Below are 16302 nucleotides of genomic sequence, written 5' to 3'. Positions count from 1 at the left end.
TTATCCTGTACTGATCCTGAGTTACATCCTGTATTATACTCCAGAGCTGTGCTCACTATTCTGCTGGTGTAGTCACTGTGTACATACATTACTTATCCTGTACTGATCCTGAGTTACATCCTGTATTATACTCCAGAGCTGTGCTCACTATTCTGCTGGTGTAGTCACTGTGTACATACATTACTTATCCTGTACTGATGCTGAGTTACATCCTGTATTATACTCCAGAGCTGCACTCACTATTCTGCTGGTAGAGTCACTGTGTACATACATTACTTATCCTGTACTGATCCTGAGTTCCATCCTGTATTAACCTCCAGAGCTGCACTCACTATTCTGCTGGTGTAGTCACTGTGTACATACATTACTTATCCTGTACTGATCCTGAGTTCCATCCTGTATTATCCTCCAGAGCTGCACTCACTATTCTCACTATGATTAATTAATGGATTCACTGCAATTCAAAGGCCGGCCCGGATTAGAGGCGCTCTGCAGCAGATCTCACTATGTATCATCGGCCTGTCCTCACAATAACACCCCAGTGTATACAAAATAACGTGTTATCAAAACTAGTGCAGAAGAGAAGTCGGCCCGTCGTCTGCAGCCGTTACTGAACCGGCCGATCTCATTCTGGCAGAAGCTTTTTGGAAAATAAAACCTGCGATCGGATCAGCTTCTATCAGCTGCTGCACTTTGTTGGAGTTTCCATTAGGAATTTGATACCCCCCCCCCCCCCCCCCCCCCTACCCACCAGACCTCAGGACTCCAGAACAGACTCAGTGAGCATACTGATTGGATACTGTGACCGGTACATGGTAGGAGTGACCCAGCGTGCCGGCCGTACCAACGTATCTTCATGCTGTGTTCCATCCATCGGGAGGCGTTATTCTACTAACTACAGTGGAATCTCCTGCAGACCTTTTATTTTAGTGTTTGTACAAACATTCTACCCCCCCCTCGGTGCGTCCGCAGCATCTCTGCAAGTCCCACTTAGATGAATGGGGCAGTCACAAACATGTCTAACAAATCTCCTGTGTGTAAAGGTACCCTGCGGGCGCATTCACACGGCCTGTATTCAGTCTGTATATGGAGAGCACACGGACACTCTCCATCGGGCTGCTGGGAAGGTCTGTCCAAACCGCGGACCACAAGAATCGTAAGACATTGGATTCTGCATTGATTTTAATGTAGAGCTTCAGGCACAGATCACATTTTTGGGGAAAAGAAAATCACTTGTATATCACTGAGATTATCATTTATCTTCTTGTTAGTAGTCGATGGCATGCGGTTATGAGATGGTAGCAGGATAACCTGGTCGAAGCTTAATGTTATTTTATACGCCACAAGTATATATTATTGTTTGCCTCAATTATTAAGGAATTGCTCAACTTTCACCTTGTCAGCATCCCGCCGGTGGATACATTTTCCATTAAAACTGTTGTCCCATTTTTAGCTATTGTGCTGCAGGAAGCAACCAGCTCCGTACACTGTGCAGTGGCCCAGGTTGGTACTGCAGGCTATGTTCCATTCACACTAAAAGGACTGCAGTACCAACCTGGACCACTGTGCCATGTACGGAGATGCAGGAAGCAGACAACAAAACAGCTAGAAGTGGGACAACCCCTTTAAGGAGCCTGTATTTACTGCCTATAAGGCTGTGTAGATTGAAATACAGATCTGCATCCCACTGTGTTTAGATGTGACCCCATAGCAGGAAATACCGATAACGGGACTAATTTAGTAGTTCTCCTAAGTGATTTGGATTGTCTAACTGCTCTTCAGTGCAAAAAAGCTGCATGGAGAAGGAAACCAGACAAGATTTTTCATGCATCTAAATCGCACAGTTTCATACTTTATCATGTAGCTAAATCTGCACTATTATCGGTAGAAGCCATAGTGCTTTCTGGTGGGTTCGATGATGTCACTAAAATGACATCACGCAATAACACCACCACGAAATGCAGTAAAACGGTTGTCTGGGAGTGAGGCGTTTTTTTTAAAAAGGGATCCAAATCTAATAAAACCCCCCCCCCGGTATTACCCGCCCTACCCACAGCGATCAAGTGCTGCAGATCCCACGGCCCTACCAGTCTTTGTTCAAGAATAGCTACCACCTGACCACTGCAGCCAATCAGAAGCTGCGACGGTCATGTGCCTTTCTCCTGGCATCAGGCTCCCAACATTTGAGCAGTGATACCAGGAGAAGTCCACGTGACCACTGTAGCCTCTGATTACAAAGACCGGGAAGACTGCTGGGCTGCAGCACCAGGGGAGAGGAGGGGCGAGTACCGCTGCGTTTATGGTTTTAAAATATTTGGATCCATTTTCTTTAAATTCTCATGCCGGGACAATTCCTTTGAGGGGGTTATCCAGACCCCCAAAAATGTTGAAACTTGCTTAGGGATAGTAGGAAAACAGTCACCCCCACCTTGTCCGGTCCCCTGCTGCTATCCACCACTGCAGCGATGACGTCACCAAAACCAGAGGAATGTAACGGCTGCAGCCAATCCCAGCAGTCACATGTCCTGTTGGCAAGAGGTCAGCGCTGTTACCGCAGACAGTTGGGAGTAACGGGGGATCAAGGGTGAGGTGGGATGATTCCTTTTAAGGCTTTTCCACCGGCCTGAGCAGGTTTTGAAAGATTTCGGGGTCTGATAACGCCTCTAACACTTAGGCTCATTCACATACCTGTATTACGGCACTATAACTCAGAGGTATGGAGCTGTAATACGGCGCCTGTATACATCGATGGCGCCATACCGTACCACTGTCCAACTGAATGCTCAGGCTTTGTCCGTTATCAGTCTGACGAAGTGATTGCCACGTTCCACTGGATGCCGAATTGCTGACCCATCTCCTTGTAGAAGCATTGTTACTCTCTGTATACAGAGGCGCCCGTGACTCTCTAGTATGGAGCCATACCCTTCTTCGTTTCCATAGTGTACCTGCCATATACATCGTGTAAACTCTAAAGTGTTGTATTGCGTTTGGAAAGACGTTTTTCTCTCCTTTGTTACGTCACGCAGAGGCACCATCGCTTGCTGGTGCGTTCTTGCAAAGTAACATCAGATCCATCAAGCTGCGCTGAAGCCATAGCTTCTGATCCCTCTCCAGCATAATCATGCTGGCGTTGTGCCCTTGGTGTCGGCACTGTTGTACCCCCTTGCAGTTTATGTAATGAAGTTGTCTGCAGTGACCGCAGCGGTAATGGGGCAAGTCCCCCGGCTGCAAGCAGCAGTGAAGCTGGTATTTCCTCCTTTGCTCCTCCATCACTGCTTGCATCTTCTCGGAGGGTGTTACTTGGGTTATCCTATGTCCTTTATCTCTACAATGGTTAACAGCGGAGCAGAATGAGCCGTGGAAAGTGTGGCACTGGGCACAGCACTGCTCTACAGACTCTTCTACAAAGACACAGTCATGCATGGCAGAGTCCTTGCGTGGTACTTGGGTGTGGCATGGCTGATGCGGATTGCTACGGACATGGTGGTCACTGTCCGTTCTACAGCCCCCATTTGCATGCTTTTCCGAAGGGTTGTGGCAACGGTCACAATGCTGCGGTTGGTAGAATACTTCTCCATTGGCAGCTGCAATGACGTCACTGGAAGACTTGGCAACAGGGACTGTTCTTTGTTCTGATACCAGTTTTTGCAGTCTTTTCCGGCAGGCATCTTCACCTCGCCAGCCTCTTCTTTCTTGGATGAGATCAGCCCCATTTACTACAGTAGATCCTGAGCAAGACGCAAGGTCGGCTAAGATGTTACATTCCAGTTGAGCAGCCAGGAAGCCAAGTGCGGCCATAGCAAGAGCCTGCGGTGCAGGTGGGACCCGTATCTTCAGGGAAGTCCCATCTTCTTCTGGCTCATAGTTTAATCTTCGGAGGGCCTGGAATATGGCATCCTGAGGCAGGGCGGCCTCCAGCGTGTGCACATAGTGGCCGGAGTACGTCTGGGGGGAGAGGAGAAGGAACATAATGAGCAATTTAATGAGAAATTAAAGAAATTGGCTAAGTTATCAGATGACCATTGAGCGGGCATAGAAAGAGCATCCGAAGGTACTTGCTTCCATAAGGACCATTAAAGGGAACCGGTGACTAGGTACATGCGGCCCGAACCATGTTCAGCGAACGTAGGACCCGTATGCACATCATGTCTGTGTTATTCTGAAAGTTTGACTTTGGAAGTGCGCTCTGAGTCAAGGGGACCGGCCGCACCAATCTCTCCATGCCTGGTTGTGTAGAGTGACGGCGCTCTTTCTATACGCGAGCTGCGAGAGCGCTGTCACTCTACACGACCGGGCAGGGAGAGGCTGGTGCGGCCCGTCCCCTGGACTCGGCGCGCCCTTCCCAGTCAAACTTCAAACGCTACAGCGTTTCAGAATAACACAGGCATGATGTAAGTACATGTCCAACGTTAACGCTGCCCATGTTTCGGGCATTATGGACATGGTTGCACTACCATGAGGGTCTCTTCCTGAACCCAGGTCCAGCCAAGAGTTTACTGCACAAGCCAGCCCTGAAATCTACCAAACCCAATGGAGTTGGGACCGGGTGCTGGCCACTGCAATGTCCGTTCTGCCGTCCTCCTCGAATCTCCTCTGCAGCTACTTCACACCCTCGTGGACATGTTGTCCATAGTGTTCTCCAGTGTGCACTTCCGCCCACAGAGAAGACCTATAGGTGTATACAGCTTCACCGCGGTACCCCTACGCTCCACGCCGGTTCCAGCCACCATTATAATGTGTTACCTTTATAGTATGGAATTCTCTCCTCCATGGAGTAAAATAAAGATGGAGCGCCGCCTCCTCGAGCGTCTGAAAGGCGCCAGCCAGATGCTGTAATGCCAGGAGCGGGTCGTCTCGGCCCTGGAGTCCACTGCTGATCAAGGTGAAGGCATCATTCTGGAGAGCGCGGTGCAGGTCCGGATCTTCCAGGATCCGCTGTCTCACCCTGTCGATGGTCCTGTCATCTGTGCACGGAGCCACCGGTCCGGAGCTGGGAGCGGCGAGCAGCCAGATGTTGTACTGAGCGAGAAGGGAGTCTGCACTCATCCTGGGACATAGATGGGAGATGAGAGTAAGAACATGCACACAGCGACTGGGCTATACCAAGCGGGTCCTCCGTGCCGTAACTGTCCCCGTCGGCACCCTCCAACCAAGAGGTAGAAGCAAAGATTACTGGGAGCGCAGCCTTCTGGATGTGGAGAAAGGCACCGGGTCACAAAATGTAAACCTGACTTCACTCATCCCCATCCTGATATGTGCCGTACATGTATGGTGCCCGTTGGGGGTCTGTGTATGGAGCGCGGTCGGGCCTTGAGCCCATCCCATACATGGCGGGTGTCAGCTGTTATTGACATCCACTGGTAACAGCTATGATCAGCGTTCACACCGATCATGGCTTCTAACCCTTTAAATGCCGCTGTCCACTCTGATAGTAGCATTTAAAATCCCCAATCGGCATCCAGGGATCCCAAATGGCCTCCCTCTAAGGTCTCCTGCACACTGGCGAGGGCGATATCTGAGTGTGATAGACGCCCCGATATCGCCCTCGCAATCCTTCTGAAAAGCCCTGGATGCGAGGAGTTCTCGCAGGGAAACCATCTCACATTCCAGCAGGGCTGAAGGAATCCCCTGCTGCGGCTGTCACAGCTGCGGCAGGGGATCGTGATGTTCTCCCATTGCTCACAATGGGGCGGCGGCAGCCCAATGGAAAACAATGGAAGATGATTGGGATCCTTTGCCACTGCTGTCACAGCAGAGGCAGGGGATTCCTTCATCCCCACGGGGAGTCCCCTAATCAATGAACAGTGATGAGGGGACTCCCCGTGGGGATGAAGGAATCCCCTGCCACAGCTGTGACAGCAGTGGCAAAAGATCGCAATCATCTCCCATTGTTTTCAAAGGGGCCGGCGCTGCTGCTGGAAACAATGGGCGAGATGGCAAAAAGAACGGACATTCTGCGATTTTGTTTTCACGCTGCATGGCGCAAGTGAAGGAAGCCATTGGCTTCATAATTTTGCGATTTTTCGCAGCGCCGTAAAATCGTGTGGTTTAATCGCCAATGTGAAGCCGCCCAAACGCTTGTCAAGGTGCATTTTACCCACGGACGCAGGGCGAGCGCCATACAAAAATGCCAGCCATCACTTTTCTGAAATTCTGATCCTTATCGGTCAGTCGTACAGCGAATGTGAACGACCAACCGAGCCGACGATGTATCGGCTGTATAAACAGGCGGCACGAGTGAACAAACAGATGGGAGGTCTGGCCGGAGCCGTGTGGTTGCGGGGACCTCTGCAGGCGCTGTCCAGCATTACTGAGGAAGGGGCTGTGCGCCTCGAAACGCTTCTTTTGTGCTGCTGTAATTGATAAAAGAGCGTTGGCTGTGAATGTTCTGCCTCCTCCGTGTGCAGAGCACTGCGCCGCACCCCCTATATTCTGCATCCTGGCTTCGGTCATCCACTGCCTGGCACACTGCTGGGCAGCACTTGCTGGCACCTGTTTACCACAGACCTGTGAGTCACACCCAAACCATCTCCAGGAAGCTCCACCTTGTGTTCTATTTGCATCACCCTCTGACGACTGTCACCATCCTAAACTGCACCCTCTGACGACCGTCACCACCCGACACTGCGCCCTCCGCTGTCACCACCCCGACACTGCACCCTCAGCTATCACCCACCTGACGCTGTGCCCTCTGCCGACTCTCACCCACCCTGACACTGCGCCCTCCGCCGACCATCACCATCCCGACACTGCACCCTCAGCTATCACCCACCCTGACACTGCGCCCTCCGCCGACCATCACCATCCCGACACTGCACCCTCAGCTATCACCCACCTGCCGCTGTGCCCTCCGCCGACTCTCACCCACCCTGACACTGCGCCCTCCGCCGACCGTCGCCACACCGACACCGCGCCCTCAGCTATCACCCACTTGACGCTGTGCCCTTCGCCGGCTCTCACCCACCCGGACGCTGTGCCCTCCGCCGACTATCTCCCACCCTAACACTGTGCCCTCCGCCGACTGTCACCCATCCTGACACTGCGCCCTCAGCTATCACCCACCCTGACCTGGGGCCCTCCGCCGACTGTCACCAACCCTGACACTGCGCCCTCCACTGTCACCAACCTAACACTGCACCCTCCCCCCCCCGCTGTCACCCACCTAACACTGCCCCTCCACTATCACCCATACAATTACTAATGGATGCCCCATTTTTCAGCCGTTCCCCAAGTTTTCCCCTCTAGCACCTAGAAGCTTGTCATTCCTGCCTCTCACCACTAGGTGTGCCCGCGCCCCCCTCTCACCTGCCGGTAGCCCCCATTATCTACCGACGCCTTGTGACTCCACTAGCTGTACAAGCCATGTCTCCACTCACTGCCCCCACCACACCGCCCCCTACCGGCTGTGTCCCCGCAGCACTCAGCGCTCCCTCTCACCTGCTCATCCAACTCCACTGACTTCCTGGTGTGGCCCCGCCCCTCGTCACTAATAGGATTCTGCCCGGTGATTGACGTGATGATATCTGCGCTGATTGGTCCATTATTTCTGATCTGCACCCTGATTGGCGGAGGACTCCTGAGCAGCCGGTCACTGATAGAGAGTGTCTGCGGGGGAAGGGGAAGTGCGCGCGGTGTGGAGAAAGCTGGACCTCTCTGTGCTGGGACTTGTAGTCCCCCCAGCGGCCCCGAATTAACATGTTCAGTCATACATGTAATGTTGAGGGCTGCATGGAACAGTAATTCAGAACACCTCAGGCACTGCTCATCTCCACTGTACTCCAGAGCTGCATTCACAGTTCTGCTGTTGTACACGCATTCGTGCTGCATATTTACGCACAGGCGTTGCATATTTGCGTGCGCGTGTGCGTGTTTTAACTGTACTGCAAAACACACAACCGTGCGCCCATTCATTGAAACGGCCAATTAAAAATAACTGCATCACCGGATTTGGCGTATAACAGACCCCAGCGATGCCGGACGGGTCACACCGACTGTAACGGAGGCCCCAAGGTTTACGCTACAGTGTCTGGCGTATTACTGTAAAAAATAGCGCGGCGTGATGTGCTGTTTAATTGGTAATTTAATAACTCGGATGCGAACGAGCGCCAAAGCTGGCGGCAGACATACGAGGACTGCGCTGGGCAGATCATTATTAGGGCGCGTTCAGACAGTCGTATGCAAGTCGCGCTCCAGAGTCCGTGCCGTACGCTGTGAGGGACCTTCCACGCAGAACGGAATAGTCCGCGCAAACCGCCGTAAATGCCGCACCGAACTCCGCAGGCCGCCTGCCAGGTTTGATGCGGAATTGAAAATGGCCTAAAACCGGCCCGCAATTCCGTATCGCTGAGACCTGCGGATTTGGCGGCACCCTGCGGCATAAGCCGTTATGGGCTCATGTCCGGTCTGTGAAATACGGCAACGCACGAATATAAAATACGCCGTGTGACAGCGGACTTAGATTAACCCTGAAGGACACGGCCTGTTTTGGCCATAAGGACGCACTGACTTTAAGGGATTTATTATGCCGCAAGAGTCCGCTCTCACACAGCCCGCTTTGTAACGCGATTAGCGCGGCGTTTCTAAGCACACGATTTTCGAACGGCGTCTGTTCTATTTTCGCACGTTTTGGCGCTGTTTAACGCATCTGAACAACGGTGGGGTGCGTTAAAAAACGCTGTCGAACACAGTAACATGCGTTTGAAAACGCCAATCAAAATCACGGTAAAACGCCGCGTTTAAGACGTGCCGCTTTACCGACAACGTGGTGTGAGTGCGGCCGAAGGCCCAATGTCCGCGGGCGGGAGATCCGCGGCTCTAGAAGCCCATAGCGACGCATTAGGGCAATTTAATGTATGCAGATGTGATTTTTTTTTTTCCCGCCGTGCGGGAAGAAATCGCGGCGTGCTCCGTTTTCATGTGTGGAGTCAATGGAAGCCGTCCTATCCGCGGCGCAGCCACACCTGTTATTGCGACTGCACCATGGATCTGTGGGAGAGCAGGAGATTCCAAAAAAAGAAAGCACGGCGCATGCGCTCGGCACACTGCTAGCGTACCGCGCACATCCGCCGGGAAGAGGAAAGAAGATTCGGCCGCGACGGAGGGGAGACCCGCAGCGTCCGTACGGGCGAGTAAAGTGTGCTTTTTGGCCCCCTGTCTGCGGCATGGCTGGAAACCATTGCGCGATTCCATACTTGGAATCCGTGCGCGCTCGCGGACACGAGGACTAAGCGTAACGCGCTGTAGTTTTTATTGGTACGGTTTTAGGGCATATATGTCTGTTTTAACCCTTTCCAATCCACGACGTCTTCAGACATTCTGATTGAAGGCTGTACAGCTCCGATGTCGGAAGACGTCCGGCAGGGTATTGTTACTGTAGATTACTGGCCGCTATGTTGTCGGGGGCCTCTCCTGCATGTCCCATACAGCAGTACTGGCTCTAGCCAGCAGATGGCGCCATTGTATAATGGCAGAAAGAGAAAGCTCCCTAGGAAACCCTGAATCCGAAATTGGATTGCAAAGGGTTAATCTCTTTTATTCCATTTTTACAAATTTAATCATTCTGGCTCCTTTTTTAATTTCTTTTAAGGCTTAACACGGGCTCGACATTTGTGCGTTGTGAGAAGCGCGAATATGAACCGCATTTTTTTGAACGGAGTCATTCACATAAGCAATGTTTTGCGGGAAACAATCGCGGCATGTTCTATCTTTGGGCGCGCTCTCGCATCGCAGCGCCATTGTTTTCAATGGGGCCGGCAGCAGCATCGCGCCATTTGCTTGACATAAAAACGCCTTGCATACGCGGGCACTTCGCATGTTGGTGAGCGCAATACGAGGGCCGTGATTCATGGCTCGATATCGCGCCTGCAAAGTTTATTTCTTCTACAGGTTGTGAGGGATACGCTGATACCAAATATGTGGGGTTTATTTTTTTAAAAATTGTTTTAGAAGCAAAGAGGGGAAAGTGCGCAAAAAAGTTTTTTTTTCTTCACTATTTTCTGCATTTTTTGTTTTTACTATTTTTTTAAAAACCTTTTTATGTCCCAGTAGGGAACCTGAGACCTTACGATAATACACTGCAGTACAATGTAGTCTGGAAACGCGACGCCAGCGCTCTACGGCTTTTATCTTTTGCGCTTCTCCATGTTGCTTTTGATCGTTATGGAATACGGATGAAGTTTTTGTCTTCGGGTAAAATCCTGGAAGTTTCGCCTTTTCTATGTTAAATAGTATGATTAAAAAATACAACTTGTCCCGCTAAAAGCAAGCCCCTCCCCCCCCCCAAATGGCAAATAATAAAGTTGCGATTTTTTTAAAGTAAGGAGTAAAAAAAATGAAAAGACCCAAAAAGTGAGAAAGGGTTAATCTTATCATATAATGTAGAACTTTCTCCGTTTTTATATGTTGGGTTGCGGACTGCCACCAGGGGGCGCTCACTGCCAGGACAAGCCCAAGCTGCGCTATATTTACAGCCGCGGTCCCAATAGATGATATGCGTTACGGAACATGATGACTTTTATAAACTTCCCTCTTATGACGCGACTTATTATTAACCCTTCCTTCGCCTACGGACCTCTTCCTTATTCTTCATACGTAAACGTCGGCCAAAAGTCCTTTTTTTTTAATTTTTTTATTTTTTTTAATTATCCCAAAGAGCTTGCAATCAGTCTTGACGTATCCCTGACTACTGGAGGAATTGTATAAAGCGGAGGAGGAGGTTGGATGGGAGGGTGGGGTTTGGTTTGGGTGGGAGTCGTTGAGGAGGTATGAGGCATATTTGGGAGGTGCCATGAAGAGCTGACTATTAATATAGAGTCTCTCTATTTGATTGTCGTACTTGTCTTTGTGGTCGGAGGAGTGAAGCGGTCACCATGTCCTCGTCGCAGCGGCTGGTTCTGGTTCTTGGGGGCGCTGGTACTGTTGGGTCAGGAATTGTCAAGTGTCTTTTGGAAAAAGGTAGGAAGGAGCTGGTGGTTTTGGCGTTGGACTTCTTTGGAGCACCTTAAGCAGTTGCTATCTTAGCGTTGTCCTCCTCCTCGCCGCAGGGTTCCAGGTGGCAGTGATTTCCAGGGATCATGCCCGCTTGGAGAAGCTGACGGGTTTTGTGCCAGCGGGGCACAGAGAGAGCCTGCACACCATGGTCGGAGATGTGGGTAAGACATGATGCGGAGGAGAAGCACGGAGGTACCCAACTGTCATCTGCTCATGGGATGTGGACTAGGAGTAAGATGAAGATTATGGGGATTACAGCTCCGCACAACATGTGGAATCCATATTTCTCTAATCCCCCGCTCCATTTATGTCCATTATTGCCCATTTTATTTCAGACGTATCGCTCCGAGGGGGCCGCCTGCAGCACTGTCTGGCGCGTTGACCCTTTATATTTGGGTTTTGTGCAGGCTCGGAGCAGGGGGCACAGGAGGCGGCAGCGGCTCTGCTCAGCAGAGTGGGAAAGGTGACCGATGTGGTGTCTTCGCTGGGGTTCAGCTGGTGGCAAGGTGGTCCGCCCCACACACAGTCGCTGCAAGAGCTGCAGAGGGTACGGTGGCCATCAACTTGCATAGAGTTATGGCATTGATCATTTTTTGTTGTAAGTCATTACGACTATAGTGTCTTCTACCGCAGATCTGTCTTGGCATGCTCGTGGTTTTTGTCCTAAGAGCTTACAATCTAAATGAGGGAGTTTTGAAAGAATTGGTTTTCGTGATCGCCATCTGTTCTCATATGGTAGATTTATCTACGAATCTACGCAAAAGGCGACAAAAGAGTGCAAACTTGGCTTTGTTGTTGGTGTCCAAGGTCACCTTGATATATTCGGCTCTACTTCATGGAACCAACTCAGCACTGCTACAACTCTAGTTACACAGCCGGACGTTACTGGGTAGACATTCTCAGACATTGGCCGTAGCATGGATAGACAGCCTGCCGCAAAGTCACGCTACGGTCTTATTCACATGGGCGATGTTCGCACACAAGGCCGCATACACACAGACAGATTGGCGCGCTCATTTGCGCATGAAACCTTTACGCAGAAAATAGAGCTAATTGAATTTAAGGGGCTCATTCACAAGCGAATATTTCGTGTGCACAATTGCGTAGCGCCGAAAAAAAGTGGAAAAGAACACATCTGCACTCATTAAAGAATTTGGCCATTTGGATAGCTGAGAGCATCAGCGTATATTTTTGGCGCCTGCGAAAAGTGCAGTAAAATACGCAAATATGCAATTTTTCTGCAAAAGCGCATGCACATACGCAGTGTGAAGCCGGCCTAAGACACATAACGTGCCATGCGAGTCGCGCATGAGAATTTTACATTTCGCTTGTAAATACACGCCTTCACATGTGGCGGATTGGCCGTGGATTATCAGCAGCGCATCAAGCCCCGTGTCAAAATCCACACCGTTTGCGGTGGATCCACGGTAGCTTTCATCCCTTCAATTGAAGGGTCGGCACCCAAATCCTTGGCAAGCTCTGATGCTGAACGACACAAAAATCCGCCACGTGTGAACGCACCCCAAGGGGATATCCACACGGAGCGGAAAGGCTGCGGATTTTCAGCAGTGGAATCGGTGCAGAAAATCCGCAGCGTCTACAGTACCAGCAGAGCGGATGAGGTTCCCAAAATCTCATCCACAAGCTATGGAAAAAAATCTGAACCCTAAATTTATCTGCGGGTTTTAACTCTGCCGCCCACCAATTTAGGCAGCGGATTTTCAGCGCAGCTTTCACCTCTTCAAATGAGGGGATACAATCTGTGTCCAATGCTTGTGGTACGAGCAGAATGTCATGCGGATCCACAACAAGACTCACTCATAAGGAAGCATTAACACGGGCGATGTGAGGTACGCCCCAGATATCGCAGAGCACCCTGTCCGATGTGCGGGATACCACATATTACATATCCTATTCTCATGCAGAGCTCACACAAGTGTAGGACAAGCTTTTAAACTTGAATTAGCGGTCTGAGTGAAAAACGCCATAAACCCATTCAAATGAATGCGTTCTTTTTCTGAGCGCGTTCTGTCCATATATCACAATTTGACGGAACTCACACAGGAATAACGCGCAGTGTTACAAGCTAAGGGCTAAATTCAAATGCATATCTATCTATCTATCTATCTCATATCTATCTATCTATCTATGTATCTCATATCTATCTATCTATGTATCTATCTCTGTATCTATCTATCTCATATCTATCTATCTATCTATCTCCTATCTATCTATCTATCTATCTATCTATCTCATATCTATCTATCTATCTATCTATCTCATATCTATCTATCTATGTATCTATCTCTGTATCTATCTATCTCATATCTATCTATCTATCTATCTATCTATCTATCTATCTCATATCTATCTAATATATATCTCTCATCTATCTGTATCTATCTCTCTGTCTCATATCTATCTATCTATCTATCTATCTCATATCTATCTATCTATCTCCTATCTATCTATCTCATATCTATCTATCTATCTATCTATCTATCTATCTATCTATCTCATATCTATGTATCTATCTATCTCATATCTATGTATCTATCTCATATCTATCTATCTATCTCATATCTATCTATCTGTCTATCTCATATCTATCTATCTATCTATCTATCTATCTATCTATCTATCTATCTATCTATCTCATATCTATCTATCTATCTATCTATCTATCTCCTGTCTATCTCTCATGTATCTGTATTTATCTCATATCTATCTATCTATCTATCTATCTCATATCTATCTATCTATCTATCTATCTATCTATCTATCTATCTATCTATCTATCTATCTGTTTCATATCTATCTCATATCTATCTATCTATCCCTCCATCCATCGCCTGTTACCTATCTGTGGGGTATCACAGCTCTGCCTATATAATATGTCCTCTGTGCTGAAGTTATTGGTAGTTCCGTTGGTACAGAAAATACTAACTGAATGAATATCTATTCACTGGTCACAACATTTCAGGCGAAGCGCTCAGGACTAAATCCAAATAATTGTGTAACACATTTGCCAACTAACGAGTTGTTTCCGTCTGCAGGTGTTGGACACTCTCCTTCTCAGCACCTTTACATCCTGGAAGGCTTTCTTTCCACTGGTAAAAGATAACCCAAATGGGACCTATACCTTTATTACCGGTAGGTGGTCCCAGTCATCTGCTAACCTGTCACTTCCATAGTGCCTGACTAATGATCACGACTCAAGTTGAGGATCCTTTCATGTTGCCCCGATGTATATCTGTAATGTTCATTGAGTTTTCTTGAAGTTTACTTTAGTTTTTCACATTATCATAGGTGGCGCTGGCGAACGTCTGCTTATGCCTGGCACTGGATTCCTAACCTTGGGCGCAGCAGGAGCTCTGGCGTTTTCTCAGGTGGTTCGTGAGGAATATCCAGATGTTCCTTGTAAACTGAATGAGGTTTGTAAAGTATGGCTAAACATTGGGGGATATGGAAAAATAAGGGGGTATATGTGGGATCTAGTCATAATGTCATATGTAGTACTTGGGGCCGTCACATAATAACAGTGAACAGATCTGCTCTAAAGCTCTATTTCCATGGGCGAATTTCCCATGTGTGTTTTGTGCGTTGCGATATACACAAAACCTGCACGGAAATAGAACCCACTGTTTTCAATGAGTCTATTTACATGTGCAAGTTTTTTCCCTCCCGCAAGACAGTAAACATGCAGCTTGTCCTATTTTTCTACAAAATTGCAGAAAACTCGCCCATTATTTCTTTTGGGTTACTTAAAACTCGCATTTCAATCGCATGTACATGCAAGTTCCAAGTGAATGCGATGTGATATTAAAGTTATCCTATGTAATAAATGTGATTTTTTTCATGCCCGTGAAAATCACATGTTCGGCGATGCAATGTGATTGCCTTGCAAATCACATCACATTCACAGTGAAAATCACATATCCCGCTCGCCCATGTAAATGCAGCTCAAGTTGTGGATCATGTGGTTAAGAATCTCAATGATGGTCCTCAACCATACTTATAGAGAGCTTCTGTAATCTCACCAACATCTCCTGTTTTTGTCATTATTAGGTAAAAATCAACATGGGAGTGGCGCCCCCGGAGCGTCTCGGACCGGGGTATGTGAGTCATTTGGAGGTAGGAGAAGCAGTTGCATCCTTGGTGGAAAAAAGAAAGGTGTCCCACACGGTGCTGTGTGCCAACTCCACCACCGACCTCAAGACTCTTATCATAGAAGGGAAGCTCTGAGCTTTGGGACAAGTCCCCATGAACAACACCTGACTCATATCCCTTGTGTGAACTGTAACAATCCCCTCCACCAAGACCGTGTGTACAGTGATGTCACACCTCATCCCGTCCAGTAACCTCACAACTTCTTGAAGAACATCAAGACCACCATTGATAGCTCTCCATTGACCATAGTTCCTATATGGTCTACTTGGGGAGAGATTTTAGGTGTCTTATCTTTTGGAAACACTCCCAGAGGCCCATCTCGTCAGGACACCACCGCTTCTTCCAATGCCTTGCCTTGGTTGTCAAGGAACCAACTAAAGACCTGAGGACCAGATTCCTACTGAACAATCCCTTGAAGAAACTCTGTAGAATATTAGTATTCCCGATCTATTCCACAGCGTGATGGACATCAGGGTCGTCCACCAGTGTAGGGCAGCCGCTAAAGTCTACAGCCCCCATCTAGTGCAGCCTGCGTCTTAACACGTGATCGTTCTATTTTCCATTTCTCTGGGAGTTTAATAATGAAGAGATAATTTCATAAATCCATCCCTACCATCTGCTGTAATCTCTGATGGCTCCTACATCCCCCCTCTCCTTTCCTCACCAATCCAATCTCAGTTGGACTGTTCCGTGTAAATTCAATAAAACTTGATGAAATAACATTCCTGCATGTCGTGTATGTAAACCCAAATTATTCATGTACCGCTGCAGCAAGTGGCCATATGTCCCACGTTGGGCGCCGGTGGAGGACCAAAGATGAAGGGGTTATGAACGCTGCTGGTAGAAGGAAAGAGGATCCTTCGCTGAGTGACGGCTGGAGAAGGAGATGTGAAATGCAGAGCAAATTGAGGTCACAAATATAAAAGCTGTTCCATAATCTGAGCTGGTACAGCTGGCCAACAATCCATTCTTCTAGCAGCAGCGGTGAGCATCTGTACCAACCTCTGTGAGCATGCCACCCATAGTATCACACGTTCATTAGTGTGGCGCCTACTTGTACAACTACACACGGTGTTTCCCACTACAAACTCTCAACTTTTTGTGTAGACTTTTTGGACCTTCTAGCCAATCATGTGCCAACGT

At 48.7% G+C, this 16302-nt stretch overlaps 2 protein-coding genes across 3 annotated transcripts; one reads left to right on the top strand and one right to left on the bottom strand.

Annotated features, from left to right (window-relative positions):
- Window positions 1-1032: 1032 nt before the first annotated feature.
- On the bottom strand, window positions 1033-7462 carry SPATA2L (spermatogenesis associated 2 like). 2 transcript variants are annotated; one of them, XM_066582558.1, is made up of 3 exons: window positions 7438-7462; window positions 4744-5047; window positions 1033-3945 (listed from the first exon to the last, which is right to left on the bottom strand). In XM_066582558.1, the coding sequence occupies exons 1-3, from the start codon at window positions 7443-7445 to the stop codon at window positions 3019-3021; spliced, it is 1239 nt and encodes a 412-aa protein (XP_066438655.1). In that variant the 5' UTR covers window positions 7446-7462; the 3' UTR covers window positions 1033-3018. The 2 variants fall into 2 exon arrangements, with proteins under 2 accessions (XP_066438655.1, XP_066438654.1); XM_066582557.1 differs by lacking the exon at window positions 7438-7462 and adding an exon at window positions 7306-7389.
- A 3354-nt stretch (window positions 7463-10816) lies between these two features.
- Window positions 10817-15883, top strand: LOC136581836 (uncharacterized). The gene is made up of 6 exons (XM_066582468.1): window positions 10817-10953; window positions 11043-11150; window positions 11397-11536; window positions 14046-14142; window positions 14299-14423; window positions 15058-15883. The coding sequence occupies exons 1-6, from the start codon at window positions 10869-10871 to the stop codon at window positions 15232-15234; spliced, it is 732 nt and encodes a 243-aa protein (XP_066438565.1). The 5' UTR covers window positions 10817-10868; the 3' UTR covers window positions 15235-15883.
- Window positions 15884-16302: the final 419 nt, after the last annotated feature.

This window comes from Eleutherodactylus coqui, chromosome 11, assembly GCF_035609145.1.
Source record: "Eleutherodactylus coqui strain aEleCoq1 chromosome 11, aEleCoq1.hap1, whole genome shotgun sequence".
NCBI lineage: Eukaryota > Metazoa > Chordata > Amphibia > Anura > Eleutherodactylidae > Eleutherodactylus > Eleutherodactylus coqui.
The sequence above is the reverse complement of the archived record's forward strand: the minus strand, read 5'-3'. Positions and strand labels throughout refer to the sequence as shown.